The sequence below is a fragment of the Dermacentor albipictus genome, chromosome 1, assembly GCF_038994185.2.
Source record: "Dermacentor albipictus isolate Rhodes 1998 colony chromosome 1, USDA_Dalb.pri_finalv2, whole genome shotgun sequence".
In the NCBI taxonomy this organism is placed as follows: domain Eukaryota; kingdom Metazoa; phylum Arthropoda; class Arachnida; order Ixodida; family Ixodidae; genus Dermacentor; species Dermacentor albipictus.
The window spans coordinates 106,382,761-106,403,015 of record NC_091821.1 but is presented as its reverse complement, the minus strand read 5'-3'; the positions used below and the strand labels follow the sequence as shown (position 1 = coordinate 106,403,015).

General features: G+C 45.0%; 2 protein-coding genes across 2 annotated transcripts in view; both read right to left on the bottom strand.

The window, feature by feature from the left end:
• Nucleotides 1–20,255, bottom strand: part of Abl (tyrosine-protein kinase Abl) — a 130,754-nt gene that overhangs the window by 13,139 nt on the left and 97,360 nt on the right. The window contains exons 9-10 of the mRNA XM_070524361.1: nt 14,277–14,396; nt 8,151–8,587 (exon numbers count right to left, since the gene is read on the bottom strand). Coding sequence (XP_070380462.1) covers nt 8,151–8,587; nt 14,277–14,396 — 557 coding nt within the window. The remainder of the gene's footprint in view (nt 1–8,150; nt 8,588–14,276; nt 14,397–20,255) is intronic.
• Nucleotides 3,779–6,130, bottom strand: LOC139049137 (uncharacterized). Its single transcript, XM_070524371.1, has one exon. It carries the CDS (start codon nt 5,952–5,954, stop codon nt 4,806–4,808), a length of 1,149 nt encoding a protein of 382 aa, XP_070380472.1. The 5' UTR covers nt 5,955–6,130; the 3' UTR covers nt 3,779–4,805.

Below are 20,255 nucleotides of genomic sequence, written 5' to 3'. Positions count from 1 at the left end.
GTCCCTACACATGTATCAACATTTGCATTTTCCAAACACATATTTCTTAGCAAGTTGCCTTCACTTTTCCGTATCAGGTATTTGGGTTTCTAGCCTTTGCCGTGGTCCGATTCCCAAGATATTCCAGCGTAAAAATGTGCGCTCCTTCCGAAGGTAGTCCAGTTTAAAAAATGTGGGCCATTGCCGTAGGTATGTGCTGCCTAAAACTGTGGGCCAATCCTGTAGATATCGCAGAAAAAAATTTTAAGCAGTCTGAGGCTTCTTCTCTCCTCACGCAAGGAGTGACACGATGAAGTGGCATGCACAGTGACTCTGTCCCATTCTCAGCCGCAACTCCCTTAAAAGCATTGTCTTTGGTCGACTTCAACAAGAGGTTGAATAACCTTCCAAATTTTGCGAGTGCTACGTCTCCAGGCCATACAAAAGTACATTTTCTTGCAAAATAAAAGTGAGGCACAATGCTACCTTTCTGTAGGAATTGCTTCACCTCTCTTATCACTTTGGCCCGAGCTCACATATTGTGTAATTGTATCCACTCCTCATGTAGCACCCATAACCTCATAGCGAGACGACACTGAAAGGTTAAAAATGTGATTGTGTCTGGAACAGTGCATAGACTATCTTTTCCTATAGTTGTTCGCGACACATGCCCCAATGTAGTGCTGGCTCACTGCAAGTTCCACTGCGCGCTCCCTCATTGATCAAGTTGCGACCCCGTGTACAGTTAAAAACATTGTTCTTGCATCCTCTCCATTCTATTTCTAATGAATTGCATGCTGGATGTGCTCTTAAAAGCCCGATATATAGAGCAAGTGGTAAAAACCACCTGATCCCACGACATCGTTCTGCTCCTGCGCCCATGCGCTGACTTTGCGATTCCCGTCCAAGAATGCAGAGAGTTATCAACCAAAAATTTTCATATTTGTCAATCCTCGCTTTCCGAATTGTCCTGGACCATTTTCGTGTAGTAAAACAAAACGAATCTGCAAACACCAGCACACGCGGACCTTGCATGTCGCAGCGATGGTATAGTTTATTTGGTCGCATTTCTTGCTTTAAAATTCCAAAACAATGATGCAACATGTTCTTGCATAATATTTACATACTTAAAATACATTTGAAACTCGATTTAACAAAGTCATGACCACGCTCGAATTATTTCATTAAATCAAGAAGTTCGGAAAATTGAGTAAGGGATTTTTCGGTCTTCCGAAATCTAAAATTGTAATGTAGCGACACTTAAAGGTACCGCAGCATTGTATTTGCGGCTCACCCCCGCCTCCGAGTGTAAAAAGTTTGTGAGGGCGGCTCGACTACTGCTGCCCTTAGTGCCGTCGGGTACATAAGAACGCTAGCGACTGCCGAATCCGCTAGCGACTGCCATGGGCGTGGCGTGCAGCCTCGCCAAAATAAAGCTAGGGCTGCGACTAGCGTGGCTAAATGTTTCAACGCAAGCGCACACTGGAAAAGAAACCCGTCTGCATCAAAATTAGAAGGAAACCAGAGCTTTTTTACTCATTTATTTCTGGAGAAGCTTCCTGAAATCGGATTTAATGTAAGCTAGTTTCATTAATTGGGGAACTTCGTAAAATCATGTTTCGTTAGATCGACGTTTAACTGTACCACTAATTAAATAATAGGCCTAAACTTGAGTCCTTCTCATGAATTTTAGTGCTGTCTAGGGTAAAAATATTTGCCTTATATTTTAACAACTTTCATGACAACAGGCTCACAAAATTAGAAAACCGCGCTCTTTACAGATATCGAGCGGACAAAAATCTCAACTTTGACCAATGCTGTGTGCAATGTCCCGTTCTCTCAACTTTTTCTCCCCAACTTTGCAGTCATATTCTAATAATTAACTAGAATCAGTGCTATTGGTCCAAACTGTATCACTAAATATTTTTAGAGCCGTAGCCACAACACTTTTCCTTTGGGAGCTAACCAGAATGTGGATTCAGCAAAATTCACCAAAAGCACTTCTGCTCGACTGGGTGCTTACGTATTTTTTTGCGAAGACAGATTTTTTTCTTGCAAAACTAAGATTGATTTAGTCTTTCTTGGCACTCATGTAGCAAAATATATTTCTTTGATCAAATTTAAGAACAGTCAACGGACACGCCTAGCCAAACTTGTCTGAAGACACCCTACTTTCTTTTCATGTCTGAAAAGAAGACTTAGTACAGTAGATTTCAAGTATGCGCTGGGTATTCAACGTAACATGGACCAAACTTTTCTTTCTTTAAATGTACCATATCTTCGGCAAATGAGACCAATGATATTCCCAATAGTTTAATAATTATTCCTAGTAGTCTTGAGTAAAACGATGTTGAAGTGAGATTGGATATTTATTCAAGTTCACGTAATGAAATTTTAAGTAATGCATTTCAGATTCTAAGGCACCACCGAATTTAGCGTGCACTATATTTTCGCAGGCTTAAGGTCAGAAAATGAAAGTGCACCTGAATGTTACACAACACAGATTCATAAAAGAAAAACATAGCATGCCCCTCATGCTTACAATCAGAAAGAGCGAGACGTGCAGAATTTACCTTCACAGATGAGAATATCTTTTAATGAGCTTTCATAATGAAAGCGGTGCATCGGCGCCATCATTTGCGCTTCATTGGCCACAGATATCAAGCACACAGGGGCAGTATTCTTGAGTGATCACTTTAGATACGGCTATAATTTGCACGAGACTACATCGGACTTGAATATGCGGCTGACAGCGTCTCTAGCACAGTGCCAGAAACACTTGCGCAGCTGACTACACAGACGCATTCAATGCCGAGTTGCATGAAATCTTGCAATAGTAATAGTACTCCAAAAGTTATTGGTCAAGAATACCGCTGTCTTAGTTGAGCACAAAATGAACTAACAGCAACCTTCATAAAAATGTGCTGTCGCCAGTCTGTGATAGCAATGATGCCGCATCTGATGGCCCTGATGGTAGGCTGTTGCCAAAGCTGTGAATGCAGTTTTGGTTTCCTATCCAATTGTACCTCATGCAGGCAATTTTCAGACCCATTTCATTGGGCGAAAAAAGTCTGCATTATATGCAGGTATTGTATTTACTCGAATGTAGCACGATTGAAACTGTAACGTGAGGGTCGGCTTTTCAGTCACGTGAAAAACAAAAATAATTCTGCAAATGCAATGCGAGATGGATGAAAAAAAAAAGGCGGTACCTTTATTGAATTAAAAGTCGGAAATTAGTTCTCCTCACTCACCGTTGTCATCTGAGGAAGAAATGGAGCCTTTCTTGGGCAGTATTCTCGGGTGATCACTTTCAGAGATACCATATTTACTCAAATCTAGGCTCCCCCTATTTTAAGCCGACCCCCAAAAGTACGAAAAAAAAAAAGACAGAATTTATCGAATTTGAACCTGCCAAGTTCATCCTATGTCATCATCGCTGCTAGCCTTGTTGCTATCTTCCTTAGGTTTTTCTGATCGATGCTGAAGTCCCGCCTGGCTTGAACATTTGATGATGCCTCTGCGGCTGGCACAACTTTTCGTTTGAAAGTGCCACTATAGTGGCATTGCCAATTTTATGCCATTACAATAACACCCCGCCCCATGCGGATACGACACAGGTAAACAATGGCAGGGGTGGAAGCAGGCTTGAGCATTTTGGAGCAGCTCATGGAGCAGTAATAATGCCATTCCGGAGCAGCTTTGGAGCACGAAAGTTATGTTTTGGAGCACAAAAATTGTGTTTTGGAGCATGTTTCTAGAGTAAAGTAGTTGTAATAATTGCAACTTCATACTGACATACAAAAAAACGCAAAGAAAATCATTTTATTCAGCATTCAATTTGCTTGTTAGAATTACTTGTTAGATTCCAGCGTGGAATCTATCATTCTAATGCGCTCAAGCACCGCCGGCAATTTGGAATTCACATCAACGAGCAAAACGTTTCCAGTTTCCACTTTGTCCATGTCCTTCGATTTTACTCCTGTGCTGATGAGTTCCTCGGCACTGGTAAGTAATGCCTTCAGGGTGGATAGACGGCACTGCAGGGTGGCCTTTTCCTCTTTCAGCTTTTTTTCTTCGCTGCTTTCTGTAGTGGCTCGTCACATTTCCGTTTGCGTGATTTTGATTCTTCTTCCATTTCAACGCGTTTGCGATAACCACTGTACGACTTTCCAACACACTTCAGGAGATCTCTAGTGATTGGCACCTTTATGACGTCACCCCCATAACGCTTCAAGTATGCTTTCGTTTGACGAAGGCTTGACACACTTGTTATTGACAAAGAGGCTCGATGGTGAAGCGCCTGCTTGTTTTCGCTGAATCCTCTCTCGCAGTCTGCGTTGCCATGCGGCAAGGAAAGAACAGCCCTTACGAGGCTTCCCAGTCTTGGGTATTTGGGTTCGCCAGTGGGCATTTTTAGTGCAAACACATTAACCCAGTGTTCAACAACATTTGTTGAAACATCCCAGTCAGAAATTTCGCAGCAAAGGCGCAACCACTCATCAGTTAGAGATGATACTTCGCTGGGTGGCATGACTTGTGGCAGGGCATTCGCGATGTAGCGCAGTGACGTTGTGTAGTGGTCTCCTACTACACCAGGCTTCAAAAATCTACTGTGGAACAGCACTTTGTTGTCCAAAGGTAACCTTGAGACGAGGTACTTTGTGCAGGATATATAGAAAGCTCTGGTCTTGACATAGAAAGCCTTTTTCTGAGTTGGTGTCCAAAGCTCCATTTCTTTCTCAGTATCTAAGCCAAGCTCAGGTTTCACTTTCCAGTTAGCTTGCGATTCAACTTGAACATTCTTCAAATGGAAACCAGTTACATCAACAAACGACTCCTGCCGCAAAAAATCTGCCCATCAGCTGTTTGACCACAGCAACTATTTCATCATAAAATAAATGAAGAAGAGGCTCTTTGCTCTGAAACAAGGTTTGAAACTTGTCAAAGAGCTGGGCGGCATTCTGAACAAAAAGGAGTCGTGCTCGGAGCGTGTTGTCAGAAAATGCAGATGCGAGGCGATTGTGCCTTATAGATGAGGATTTTCTTGGTTCTGCAGCCTTGGAAAAGAAAGACTTCAAAGCATCATACAGCTTAAGCACACGCTGTATACTTGGTAATAGTGTCAGCCACCTGCTGCTTACGTGCCGCAGGAACTCCAGCTGTGGCAATCCAAGTTTCTGTTGGAGATCCTTGATGTCCGCATGTCTTGTGGCATATCTGAAGTACTGATGGATATCAGTGACAATACATTCAATCTCGGAGCAGAAAGTGTTGAGACCAGTGGCAAATGCGTTATGCATTTTATGAAGACTGCACTCCCCAATGTCAATCATGTTGGGGCTAAGTTCTGCTTTTATTTTACCCTTCAAGCTCTTCATAACATTTGGCCCATCAGAGAAGAAGCAGAGCATGTTATTTTTTTGAAGTTCGTTAAGTGCATCTTCAACACAGGAGAAGAGCTCATCTGCAGTGGCATGCCCCATGTGAAATGACTGAAGGTGCTCTACAACGACATCTTGTGCATTAACAGAGAAATACCAGAGGAGCACATCCAGCTGCTGCACCTTCATCTCGGGCACTGGGGTCTCGTCGATCATTACGGTATAGAATACCTCAGGCTTTGCAAGTTCTTCAAGCACATTGGCTTTAAAGTATGGTCCTAAGCCATCAGATATGATGTAAGATACTTTCTTGCGGCCACATTGGAAGGCTTTTGCTATCTGTGAATCAGGGAACATATTGGGGTATGTTGCTGTTGCCACATCTCCCAAAGTGTATGGGAGTGAGTTGGATACCACAGAAAGAGCAAAAACTGTTTCAGCTCTTGTAACATTTCCTTGCAGGGACAGTGACACTGCATTCTTCGTGAAATCTAGGGTGCTTTGGAGGATAGTGCTCTTGGTTAGGACCCCGTCTTTGTTCCGATGTTTTTTTGCATTCTCGATGTGCTTAAGAGACGTTGCATGGCGCATTATTGCTGAGCTTCCATGTTGCGCGCAGTGCACTGTAACATTACAAAGCACACAAAAGCCATCACTGTCTTTTGCACTTGGCCGACACCAGAGAGATATGAGGTCCCCATTGCCATCCTTTTTGGTCAGGACGTCTGCGTTGAATTTGGTGGTGCACCGTTCTGAAAAAGAGTAAAAAAAAGTTGCTCCTGGAACTGTGGTCTACGAAAGAATTTTCAGGCACTTGAGTTCCACAACTATACTAGGATCATGAATAAATATTTATGTCTAAATTAGATGAGAAAACGGGGGTCAAATAATCGAGAATTTAGTATGCTCGACAACCTGACCTGATGACAAGCGAGGACCAACAAATACAAGTGGCACTAGCTTGTTTCCTACTGCATACCATATATCACGAAAAATCAAACAATGGCGCCACATTTTCGTCCACTGCAGCTACAAGGCATGACCACCCAGCTTCGCTTTTAGACAATCCTGTCTGCGCTGCCCTCAAGGCTGAGCATTTAAGTTACATAACTGCCATAACGTAGCATTTTCTAGATTCGGTAGCTTCAATACACTTACTTTTGCTCATGTCCAGGCTTGCAGGCGACCAGCATCCAACGGCAGCAGCTTACAAACACAACACCAAACAGCTTCGCACGAAGTATCGGATCGGATCGGATTGGATCAGATCGGCTAGCCCACAGTGAGAGGAAAAATAACCCATAGGCTTCGCTAAATTTGACGGTAAAACATCGAAGTGGCCGGCGCGACGGAGTTATGGTGCAAAATTGTGTTTTAGAGCAAGATGGCGCAGGGAAAGCAGTTTGGAGCAGGATGGCGCAAATGGCGCACCACTTCCACCCCTGCAATGGTGACGTCGCTCGTGTACTTCAGTTGGCTATTGGAATGCTAATATTGGCTGTGATAGTGACTTTTCTATATGGCACTAGCTATGCACCATATTTGTCAATTTCAATTAAAAACTGGTGCATTTTTTAAATATACTCGAATCTAAAATGACCCTAGAGTTTGGTATTATTTAAGTAAAAAAAAAAAGAACAGCCTAGATCCGAATAAATAGGGTAGTTTCACTTCCACGAAATTTCACATGACTTGGTACCGAAAACAGGACGACATGTGTTTCTGGTGCTGTGCCAAGCTTGCTATCAATGCCACGAGCGCTGTAAGCCATATACTTCCGAGGGATTCGGTGCCAGGACGAGCCGAGTCTCGCGAAAGCGAAACTACCTCTGAAAGTGATCGCTCGAGAATGAAGTCATCTTCCATGCCGTCGAGCTCACTAGAGATTAGGTACTTTTTAAATGATTGATTATTGGGCTTTTATGGTGCAAGGGCCAGTTCTGGCCAATGAGCGCCACTCTTACGGTACTTCTTAAATGACTGCACAGCTATTTCATTCAGGCACAGCACCAGGCTACAACCAGGTCTCTACAGAGCCCTTCCAACCAGCCTTGCATTCAAAGAGGGCCTTCTCATGGCCCTGCCATCTGCAAATTGTCGACTTGTTGACGTCCAGCCGCCAAGCCGCGGCAGAGTTTCCCAGCTCCTCGGCTATAAAAATTGCTTGTCCCTCAAAGCGAGCATCATACTGAACGCGCTGCATTCCTATAATTTTGAGAATCGAATCAACAGAGTCGAAGCATGAAAGGCCACAGGGTAATGCCAGCACTGTAACCGAAACACCAGTCATAAGCACAGAAAAATTGACATCAATTCAAACAAGAAACAAGCTTTGACTTCAGTCGACTTGTCTATGGATTGGATCAAGTAGTAAAGGTACAGGATGCCAACGTAATGCTAAAAACCACGGGATTTAGAATATTTGTTTTAAAATAGTCAATTTTGTCGTTCTTCAAATGTAACATGAGGGTACTTCAAGCAACCAAAATAATGAACAAAGTCTTGTTACAATGGAGTAAATACGGCAAATATGGTAATAAGTTTTAAGTATAAGTTGTATAATGGAAACATGGTAGAGTGTGTTCAGAAATATCTAATGAAGTTGTTCCCATGACTTATGTTTTATGTTTTTTGCCCTGGGCTTCGAAAGAAAATCCGGGAAATATGGAAAAGGAAAAAGAAGGACATTGCTGTGTGCTTGCATGTTTGAATCGTAACACTCAAAATTGTGTTTTCAAATAATGCAGTCCAATGAATTCAAAGCCTGCACTGCTAGAACATTTTTACCTTTTTGGCCTGCTTCATAGACAAGGCAACATTTGCATCTTTTCCAGTCCTCTGTGGCTGCAAGTTGGGAGGATATGTCCGTGCTTTCCTCAGCTTTTGTGGCTTGGTGTTAAGCAGCTGCTGGGAGACGTCTGGCACACTTGTTGTCGAATGCAGCTCGGACTCTTCCGTGTCAGGCGTTGACTGTTTGGCTTCAGGGCCACTGCAGTCACCGGCTGTTTCAAACACCCGTTCCAGGCCCCCATTAAGTTCTTCCTCATCACCGTCTTCATCATCAGGATTGCGGTCTTGGTAGGTGCTGTCACGGAAGGAACTGGTGCGCTTTGGAGGAACAGGAGCTTGCTTGCTGCGAGGACCCGGCCGGCGCAGTTGTACTGTGCTCGACTTCACCTGCAGCAGGCCTTGGCTTGGCTTGGTTGGCACCACTGCCTGGTTACCTGGGCGTGCCAGCATCCAGGTTATCTTCCTCACAATTCCAAAAGAACAGGCAGCTCTGAATGGACAGCTTGTCATCTGTGCAATTTAAAGGAACAAAGGTACTTTGGTGCTGGCATCGGCCTAATGTGCAGTCGAATCTCGTTAATTAGAACAGGCTTAACCTGAACCATCCGACTTTCCGGACTTTTTGCCATGACTGCAGGTCCGAAACGGCATTAATCGAAGCCACCACCACCGCCAACTTGATTATCACGCCGTCTCGAGCCGGTGCTCTCGCATGCAGATCCGCTGGCAGCCGTAGCCACAATGTGGCGACGCTAGGCCTAGCTACTTCAACGTTTGCTATCAAGCTTCTTGCTATTCGGTGCCGTGTTTTTCATTGAAATAATTCACTGCTGTTAGCAATGGTGCCAACTCCACCTTTGTAATCCTCGCCAATGGCTTCGGAGGGCGGAAAGCACGGCGCGATGCGTAATGCCAGTTCCCGAAAGTCAACTTCACCCCAATATAACAGTCCTACACAGTGAAGCATACCAAAAATTCGAAGCGGCAATTTTGAGAGTACTTGATGTTTCCTTTTATTATACACGCGTGCACCTGTCGTCTCCTATTACAATACGAGCACCAATATGCCTAATAACCGACTGCAATTTGTAAATACATATGAATAAATCTTGTCGAACTTCTCACTCGTATTAGCGCAATGCACATGCACCACTGCAGGTAAGTCCTGCATTCGATTAGCTTCCTTTAATTTGAACAAATTTCCAGTACCCTTCGAGTTCAAATTATCGAGATTCGACTGTAGTTGCTAAGGGCCAGTCACCTTTACTTTCTTAAAAGCGTGGTAGTCATCCTGCATCCTTCCATTGATGCAATCATGCCCGATGTCTTCTATAAGAGTAAGTTCATGAAAAAAGGACTGTTAGCAAAGGAGTAATAACAGTCCTTTTCTTGATGACTTTGTATATGATAACTGAAGGAGTAAATGACCAGGGTGCACTCAAAACCAAGAAGTGAGTTGTAGGTCGAGCCTGTTCTCTGTGTGTCTTCTGCTCACACCTGGTTTGCTGGTTTCACCTCAACTACTACGCCCAGCAAGCCACTCTTCTCGGCTTATATAATTTGCTAGATACACCCGACTTCTATTAAGTTGACATTGGTAAATTTGACACTCCCTTTATTATGGCATAGAAAAGTTCAAGAAGGTGTAAATGTTTTTCAAACCCTCTTGGTTCAAAACATAGAATAATGTCTTGATGGAGTTTAACAGGAGTCAACTGTGTTCCTTTTCTTGGTTTTTGTTTGACATACTGTAAGTCCAGCACATGTCATTTCTACCTGTAAGTTAACTCTAAGTCATGGTGCGGAAAGGCATGCATGCAAACACAGGCACAAGTAGAACGAGAAGGACAACACAAACACAAATGGCAGTTGTGTTGTCCTTCTCGTTACTCACAGAGTTACTCACTCTTCTCACACAGTTTGCATGCCTGCCTTTCCACACTATGAACCCCTACCAACATGCTCCACTTTCAGTCGTTCAACTGTAAGCCAAGTGATTTGCTGGTTCCACTTTATTTGTGAATGGTAGACAATGATGGGTAAACTGTAGCTTTTGCTTTAAGTGAATTGTCACATTTCCTTGTCCCAGAAAAAAATAAATAAATTATTTACAAACACTAACGCCATTACATTAAAATGCATTACAGTCACTGGCCAATTTTTCAGATTTGCTCGACTATTCTGACTTTACTGTGGCACAAATTTTAGGACTAATGTAATATGGCTACGAAAATTTTGGATGCCAAATGGTGTCTCTCTAGATTTTTTTGACATGATCTACGCAGGCAATAACGCAAACACAACTACTGCCATTCAGGTAATCGCCACACCCTTGCTGTCATTGCAATGGCAATTTTTTTTTACATTTAGAGCCCTGTACAGCCGCTGCCAAGAGATCTTTGTTGACACATCAAACCAGCTTAGGTCACTCAGTCCCAATGGAGCAGCACTCATTTGACCTAGCGACCCATGTAGCGTGGCTGTGAGAAAATTATGCCGCCAGCTGATATGGGGCCTGGTGGCAAGGCGTCATGGGAAGACTGCCCCTAAAATTTTTATACGAGTAGCCTTCAATGGCAATCAAGCCTGAGATCATGCACACGGGCTAGAACAGGGGTTCTCAAGCTGTCAGGCCTTGGAGAACCCCACCAACTTTCCCAGATTGTCGCAGACAGATAAGGGCTCATTAAAGAACACAGAGAATGGAAAAAGTGGTGGAAGGGATATTGCTGCACACTTCATACTGCATGTCTCGAGGGAAGAGGTGGAGGAGGAAGGGGGGCTCATAATCCCTCTGGATCCGCCCAACCAATATAGCACCACCTCTGCATGTGTGTGTGCGGCCTTGGTTATTTACAGTTCGGCATGTTATCTTTAATCTCAAAGGCCATCGCTCTTGACGAATAACTCGCAATAGTACAGAGACAAGCGATTTTCTTTCTTCCGCGCTCCGTGCACCAGTCAGCCAGCTACCGCTCTAGTCACCACGCACCACAAAGGGCATCTTTACGCAAACAAAGTGTCGAACGCACAGAAGTTTATTGCATTTTTCGCAAACAAATGTCACATGTCACTCAGGCTGCAGAATGGTCTTTGATATACCAGACACAATGTTAAGCCTAAATGCCCATGTCTCCTGGTATGCAGCAGTCTCCCTTGTGCACATCGAAGTGCTTGTCAGGTTAATAAGTTATTAGCCTGGAGAAAATCTCTGGGCTAATAATGAACTCGATAGCTCTACGAAAAGTGGTCGTATCAGTAATTCACATAAACTCGCCCTTCAAAATGTGCAAAAATAAATGACACTGAAGCTGGCATTGGCAGTTACAATTTGACACCACTTTTCTCTGAAAATCAGATTTTCAGCATCTTCACTTTTCTTTCGGACACTTTCCTGATAGGTGCACAGTTTCCGTTAAAAATGTCATCTAAAGACTGAAATGCGATGTCGCAACTCTTTGAAAATGGTGCCTGACCACTTCCGGTCGCCTGCCATTTCAGAACTAAGAGCGCAACTGCCACCATTTTTTTTTTTCAAGAGCTTGCGGTGTAGTTCACTATCAGCAGCACAAGCGTGGATTCTGCATATGATAGCGAAGCGTTCTAGTTGGTTGGAAGTGGAATTTACCGCTACTACATGCTGGCATTTTGCAATGGTCTTGTCACTACGGCTGCAGCATCAGCCACATGTGCGCCGAGAGCCGCAAAGTTACATATTCTATGTTGCTTCGGCTGAGAAAGTACGAAGTTCGAAAGGCAGAGCGCCACTGCGAACTGCTATCAGCAACGCAAAAGAAGCGTCGACAAACTGCGATATCCTGATAATGGCTCAGTAACCGCCAACTCTCTGCAACATAGCATGGTAGCGGTACGTCGTGCCGTGTTGAGCAGACTTCATCCACGTGAATATCAGCAGCAACCATGAGGCATCACCACTTCAGTTGATCCAAGTCGTCCAAATAGGCTTAGTGCACGCGGTTCTGCATGGATGTGGAAAAATGAGAGTGCCACCACCGTAACCTCAAAGATAGACCAGCACGCACACAAGTGCTATCACGGAGACCACAGTTGTTGTGCACTCCGCTGCCTTGCCGTGAAGCTTGCTGGAGGCATGCCTTGAAAGTGTGGTTACCTTAGCATGATTGAAAGAGTGTCTTTCCTCGTGGCTTTTGAAATGCTTGCGTGGTGCTCGCTCATCTTGGAGGTCATATCTTCATCGCGGTTGGACTAGAGCGGGGAGTGTGCTTCCAAGCTTCGGAATTTCGCGTGTATTCTTTTATCGCGACCCGGTTTAAAGTGTCTGCTGTAACAGTACAGTGCTTTTGAAAATGTCTGTTGTACCTGGATGCAGTTTCAATAGGCAGGGTGGAGAAATTGTAACTGAAGTGAAATGTGGTCGTTATAACCAATGAATCATTATACAGCCAAATATCATTAATATTTGAGCTTCTGATTTGAGCTTCTGGTTTACTAAAACTAACACCGTGGTTCCATCAAAGTTATGAGTATTCCAATGGGTGAAAACGCCCAGTAATTCAAATGCGCAAGCATTTGCAATGGTTAATTCGAATATGCAGCGCTTCAACAATGCTCTCAGCAGTGCACCAAATTACGTGGCGGCGCCTCCAACAGCATTGCTCCGACCCCACCACAGAGAAAGGCTTAGGAGAGTGCCCTCGACACCATGCAAGAGGAAAAAAAAAAAAAAAGAACTGGTGGCAGAAATTTCACCCTCACTCAAGGCAAGGTAGCTGTTTCTGCACCGTGGAAGGGATTGGTCTTGGGCCGATTTTTTGTGGCTCGCAGCGACGGCAAGTCAACCCACGAGCGGAAAAGACCAATAACAGTGGCCCCAACAGTGATGTATGCAAGAGAAACTGGCATCATGCGGACCCACTCGACTGCTCTATTCGTATTCGCGTCTGGTTCAGCCGGACCACTTGTTTCGCACTATCATCTGCCAGCATCAGCTGTCGCTCTTGCTTGTTTTGGTTGGCTTGGTTAGCCTCGTTCGCACTTGATGTTTTTTTTTCTTTCTTTACAATGACGTGCCTAAACCGAGACATCCCGATGAAAAGATTGTTGGAGACAAGTGTGCAATATCCGATTTTGTACGACAAAACAGACCCCGAATAAAAGGACGCAAAGACAACACCCAGTACCTCATTGTTTTTTTAATGCGGCGACGCCGCACCAGGAACCAGAAGGGAGCACACCAAGATGATTATGATTAGCGGCAACGACTTTATCATCTTGATAAGACATGACTTCCGTTAAGAACGCAGGACGAAGAAGGTAAACACAGCGCCGCTCTGTCAGCAGACGAAGGAAAAAACATGCGAGCATGCAGAGGGAAGCAGCAGCAGGTGCCAGAGGTAATTAGCGCCATCCAGCAAGCTGGTGGGAAAGCAAATCCGCTTCCCTCCCGCCCTTCGTTACAATTTTGTTCCACTCACCCTCCCTCTCACCTTCCTCATAACTCCCTCATTTTCGATGGTCTCTGCACGCGCGCGCCTCCTTGCGGGTGCCGCCAGCTTAACCCGCTCCTTGAAGTTTCGTTTCGTGCTGTAATCGGGAAGCCAGCGTTGGCCGGCATGGGCAGTTTCGTGCTGGTGCTGCCAGCTTAACCCGCTCCTTGAAGTTTCGTTTTGTGCTGTTATCGGGAAGCCAGCGTTGGCCGGCATGGGCAGTTTCGTGGTCCTCACTCGCTGTGTGCTTAAGCACTGCAATATCTCACGACTCACACCGTTCGTGCATCATGCTATGGTGCACAAATACTTCAAAAACAAGTCCTCCTTTTAATTCGAACAAATTTTTAGGCCCCTTCAAACTCGAATTATCGATATTTGACTCTAATTATATTATTAAGCATTCGTTTTATGCTTCAAGATGGAAGAATCAGCAGCTGTTGGCTTCTCAACCTTTTCAGTCCACGAAGTAACCCTGTATCTGGCTCTAGGAAAAATTTTTCACCACCAACAAAGCCTTCTGTACTTTAATTTGCTGTGTGAAAGACCATGCTGCTGCAACCTGTCACAGAATGCCTTAGCACTTCAAGCCCAGTAACAAACATTACTGCCACCTAAATGTGTGTAGGTGGTCACACGTGCTGAGCAAACATACTTGTGTCAGGCGCTCTATTTTCTTGATCATCATCAGTCATGGTTCCAATCGTTGGCGAGCTCCCTGGATGCTTTTTGTACGCCATAGCTGGTGACTGCTTCTCCAGCTGTCGCTCCACCTCTAAAAGGCAAAAAAAGTCCACAGTAAGAAGTCTGTGTTGACATGCAACTAGGCACACTTTTCATTCATCCCAACCCTTGCAAATAACATAGGGGCTCTATTGTGCAATCATTCTTGCAATCCATCCTTTCAGCCCACTGCCATTGACCACAAGCACAGATTCACATCACAAGGCACATCAAAGATCTGTCATCTCTATCACTGAAACCTCAATTCAAGATTTCATTATTTGAACTTTCAGATTTGAACTAGCCAACTTTTAAAATAGCCATGATTTTCAACTGCATCCCCTGTGAACCAAGGCAGCGAAAAAATTATTAGCCCCTAGCCGGCTTGAGTCACCTTGGCAGCCTGCATGACCTGACCATCGATGCGATCTTGAAGGACAAGCCTGGCTGTGCCAGCTTGCGTGGCACGCTGCATTTAAAAGGGAAGTGGATGCACTGACTTTTCTTACCACCACACACAAACAGCAGCTTGCCATCATCATTGCACTTCTCTCTTGAACTGTGATATGGCACAAAGGCTGGCAGAGCTAGGCGTGACCTCTGAGATTGCATTGGCGCCGCTGCAATCTCCGAGACCACAAGCCGGGTAGGCCAAACAGTAACTGCAGAAGCATCTCAGACCAAGACAGCGTCTATGAATACAGTAGCCGACTGATTTTCCGGACCTCGCGGGGATTGAAAAATGGTTTAAAAGATTGAACAGTCGGAAAGATTGAACAGTAAAAAAATTCACCTCCAAAATATGAAGTTTATTAGCCTTACAGCGGCTTCAGAAAATCCCTAATAACGCCCTACCTTGGAGGGGATCAGATTTGCTGATCTGCCAGATTGACGTCGTCTTCGTATACAGTCGACAAGAGCATTGCAATGTTGGCGATCTCTGAGAGGTCAAAGAAACTGGCCATGTTTCTTTGCACCACTTGGCTCTCGAGAAGGCACAGGAAGTGGCACCGAACACACAAACACGAAACCGTACAAACAAGCGTAAAGATGACACAACGTCCTTCGAGACATGAAGAAACGAGCCATGTTTCCTCACACCACTTGGCTCTTGCAAAGGCAGGGGAGGTGGTACCAATCACAGAAATGCGAAGCCGCACAAAGACGCAACATCATCTCTGAGACACACCTGCTCTGTGGATACCGTGTCGTGCAAAATAGCAACCGAAACTTAAAAAACAGATGCCACATTAAGAGATTATCACGATAGTGCTGACCGAAAATAAATCAAGAAGAAAAAGTGGGTCCCCTAGAGCATGTTGTCGGCCAAAGAGCAGCATGCATGGCCTCCGAGATGGGAGGACGGCATGTGCGCCCCAATCTTTGAGGCTATAGGGCAGGCCACTGGAAGCCAAGCCTAGTCAGGCCAGCAGAAAATCCAACATAGCGGCCTCCAAGATCAAGTAGCATGGCTCGGAACGAGCAATTTAGTTTGCAAAATTAAACTTCGCCACCTAAATTCGTCCAAAAAGTTGGTCGCGAAAATGCATTAGCTCTATAAGAACCCTGACGGTGCATTTATGAAGTCCGAAATATCCAACAAGTCCAAATTTTTTGGTCCCAAAAATCAGTCGGCTACTGTATAGGGTGACCACTTGTACCTTTGTCAATCTCCTCACTTTCAATGTTGTGAGCCGTGTTGAGTTCAGTGATAATGTCTTGATGCCACCATCACAGTACACATACCGTAGTTATTCGAATCTAGGCTGATAGCTCTTTTTTCAAATAATCATATGCCAAACTTTAGGGTCGGCTTAGATTTAAGGATTTTAAGAAACGTGCCAGTTTGTATTTGAAAATGATAAATATGGTGCATAGCTAGCGCCATCTATAAAAATCAACACCGCAGCCGCTACTTGTCACGCCATTAGCACACTGAAGTGCACGAGCGTTGTCGTGTTATCGTAATGGCACTAGACGGGTGATGCCACTATAGTGTTGCTTTCAAATGAAAAGTTGACTTGCCACAATGGTATCGTCAAACGTTCAAGCCGGGAAGGACTTCGGCATCGATGAGAAAAACGTCCGTCATTGGAGGGGGCAAAGGGAGACACTTTTTGCGTGTGCCGCAACGAGGAGATGACAGCAATAAGGCAGATAAGCATGTGCTAACAGACAGGAGCTGTTCACCGTGATTGCGCCATGTTTCAACGGAACGAGCCGTGTCACACTGCGCATGCATGGGTGCGCGGACGCGAGCATGCGCGCATCCTACGAGCATGTGTATGAGGCTAGCAGCGATGATGACCTAGAGTGAGCTCGGCATGTTCATATTAAATAAATGCCGTTTTCCTTTTGTGAACGCTGTCCTCGCTTTTTGTTCAGCTTACATTCGAGGTAAGTTTTTTTTAGTTTTTCGGGCTTCGGACATTTGGGGTCGGCTTAGAATCGGGACCGGCCTAGATTCAAGTAAGTACGGTATACATTACAGGTGACGCTAGCAATTGAAGCAACAGCATTCTCATTGTAAATGCCGCTGCTGGATGCTGCTGCGTCGGTGGTATGCCTCGGCAGTTTTTGGATGTAACAACCAGGAAGGAAAACAAAGATGAGAAGTTAATACACATGACCCTATGGAAACTACATGGAGTGGCCTTTTCAGAGTAAGAGCAGGGAAAGTGAAACAAACAAGAACACATTGAACTATTTTCTGTTGTAAATATCAGCCAATCTGGGAAAATACATTTCAGAGAAAGAAATTAGTCTACTACACATGCTCCATCTGCAGTTCGAATAACTTGTTAGCATTCCTGCCCAGTCCAAAGCACATAGCAGTTTGGCGATTACGAAGTCCAAAGCACATTGCAGTTTGGAGCAATTCCAACAGTTCATGATGTGCTGCTCTAGAGATTAATTTAGCTGCATGGAAACCTTAACTCGTTTTGCCCTGTAATTACAGAGGCAAACTTGCGGATCCCCATGATGGTTGCCAGCTCAGTTAGTTTATTATTTAATACAACATCACTTCAATATTAATTAGTCAAGCGCTTGTGTACTCTAGACTTGAGAATCGCTGACTAGGGGCAGATAGTGTCAACAATACATTGGTGACAGACTGGTGAACACTTCATCGATCTTGCAGTTCAAAAATATCAAATATGATGTCAGGCAAGGTTTAATATCATGACAGCATGTAATGGAGCCGAGCTCACCAATGAAGCTTGGACTGCCAAACAACTTCATTGTAGAATTAAATACTTATCACCTTCAACAAACAGTGGTACAGTTGAAACCTGTGATAGCGAAATCCTGTGATAAGGAAATTCTTATGACAACGCAATATTGTTGTATCCCATAGGATTCAGCGCATTCCATACCTCTCGACAATGAAATGTCGCTGTACTACAATCCCGCATCAACAAAATTTGCCGGAGCATAACGCTGCATATTGTCTACTTGCGCAAGGCTAGCAGGCTCCAAAATGTGTGCAAATGCGATTTCATTGCACTAAAATTCCGTAAAATACCACCACTTTACACTTGTGTGGGCGCCACCATTTTTGTTTACAAAAACAACCAAGTGCAGAAAGCAATTGCCTGTGCTGGAAACACATCATGGCCATCATCTTGTTTGTTGATCGCCCGTTTGAAGCAGCAATTGCTACCAACATGCGACGACGGTTTTTGCACACCAAGTGCAGTGCGCAATGTGCGCCTCGGTAAGAAAAATGCAGCAAAAACAAGGAAATTCACGTCCCACCGATGTGGAAAGGTTTATGGCACTTCAGACGACGGTCGCAGCGTTATGCCACGCATGGGGCTGTGACTGAGCGATAGTCTGGGAATATGCATCCCTTGCTTCAAGAACTCTGGTTTTGGTGCCATGCGACAGGCATCGCATGTGGATTTGGCAACAGACATAATTTGTGCGAAGGGGTTGTAATCTCGATCCATTGCCTTTGAGCATACAGTCGCCAACCTATAAATCGAACAGCGACAATCCGGACATGCTCGGTAATTCAGACAGCTTCATGGCACCGCCGATGGCCCCATAGATTTAATGTATAAAGACGAATGATATTTCAGACAGTCGCCAGCTCTACATTTGATTATCCGGACTTCGCCTCGGGCGGTAGTGTATGCCAACTCTGCTGCTATAATCTCGTCTGGCAACGTCGACGAAACATCAAGCATGACCTCAGATAAGAGAGATCCAAGTACTGCCTCAGAGATTACACGCTAGATGGTAATCATTGATGTCGGACGATAATTCCTGAGCCTTGCGTCAGATGAAGCAGCCAGAGGGCCTCTTCCGATTTTCCACTTCTGGCTACCCGCGGGCTGCCAGAGCCAGCCAGAGCATCTTTGTTTTTCTCGATTGCTCCGCTCACCGTGCCACACACTTCCGCCAGGCATTCATTTTACTCTGGCTGGACGGTTCTGGCTACCCGCGGGCTGCCAGAACTAGCCAGGATGATTTTGGCCTGGCTGCTCTCTGGAAGTTCTCTGGCTAGCAGATGACTAAAAGAGGCAATGGGCGCTCGCCGCCATCTTTGTGGGGACTTGAATTGCAATGCGGGCGCTTGAGGACTTATTAAATTTACCTCACTCAGCCAACTGTCAACAGTCATATCTCCTTACTTCTAACGTTATCTTCTTAGGTGCTTATGTACTGTTCCGCATTGCGAGGCGTAGCGATACGAGCGGCGGTGATCAGCATGCCGCGCTCTCATGCGTGCATGTTATCTGCATCATGTTCCGCGTAAGTTGTAGACGCTCATTCACACACATTGCAGTACATTTTCAGTTTGTCTTTCTCTGGTGGTGTCCCTTTTCAACATCTCACGTATGTATGCGACGATATCTCCTTTTTCTGCTGTTAGTGAAGGTGTTGCAGCTAGCCTGTGTTCACTCCGTCTCTCCATCGTATGTTTGGGTGGCAGCTCGAAACCGATATGTGTTCGAACTGCAGGCCACTGATGTTAAGAATGCAGTGGTTGAGTAATAGGCACACGTACATTAGGCACATGTACATTGGCTTATGATCTCGTGATCGCAACCAATATTGTTTTTCGTGTGAAACTTTTCGCTGGTCACAGGAGGCGTGCAATTTTCATGCGCCAGCCGCATCCCCAGCTCCCAAGGATCAAAAGGAGAAGCACCATCCGCCGAAACAAACTGTCTGAAATCAAAGCCTGCGCAGGTCGGCACAAAAGTTTATGCGTATGAGACGTACCCGATATCCTGCTTTTTCATGCCTTGTGAAGCGATGACACAACGCCAACTCATCAATGTCGCCGGTGGGCAACGTGATCCATGTGAGCAGAGATCCTCGAGCGATTGCTTTCAGGGGTACAATCATTTACGCGCGATTTCGAGTTTTGTCATCAGACGCATCGGAGGCTATCTGTTGTGCTATGCAAGGCGAGGTTGGCCCAGTGCGCGTCCTGTGCAGAGTCGTGCAAAATCTCGCGAAAGTGATCGTATCCCTGAATGCAACTATACATTTTCCAAGCTGGAAATGCATAAATGGGCCGACTACGCTGAACGCATGCCAGCCGTGCCGGGGGCTGCCATGCTGATAGCAAGCTTACATTTGGCCAGTTGTCGTGGCGTTCGATTTTGCAAACTTCGGGCAGCTTCAGGTTGTCTTGTGATCCCAGCCCATGTGACTTCCTATCAAGACCGGAACTAGCTGGCTGCAGTCTGGCTGCCAGAACTCCAAAAATCAAAGAGTCCCAGAGATTTAACTGCAAATGCCAATCTTGGAGGCTTTGCCTGAACTGTGAGGTCGCATCAACATCGCAATTATCACATCTATTCCAGCACCACCGCGCGTGGCTCACTCTTTTGTTTGTTGAATTTGCCTTCTTGACAGCATTCCCCCATTCTGTGCTTGCTTGTTTGTTTGT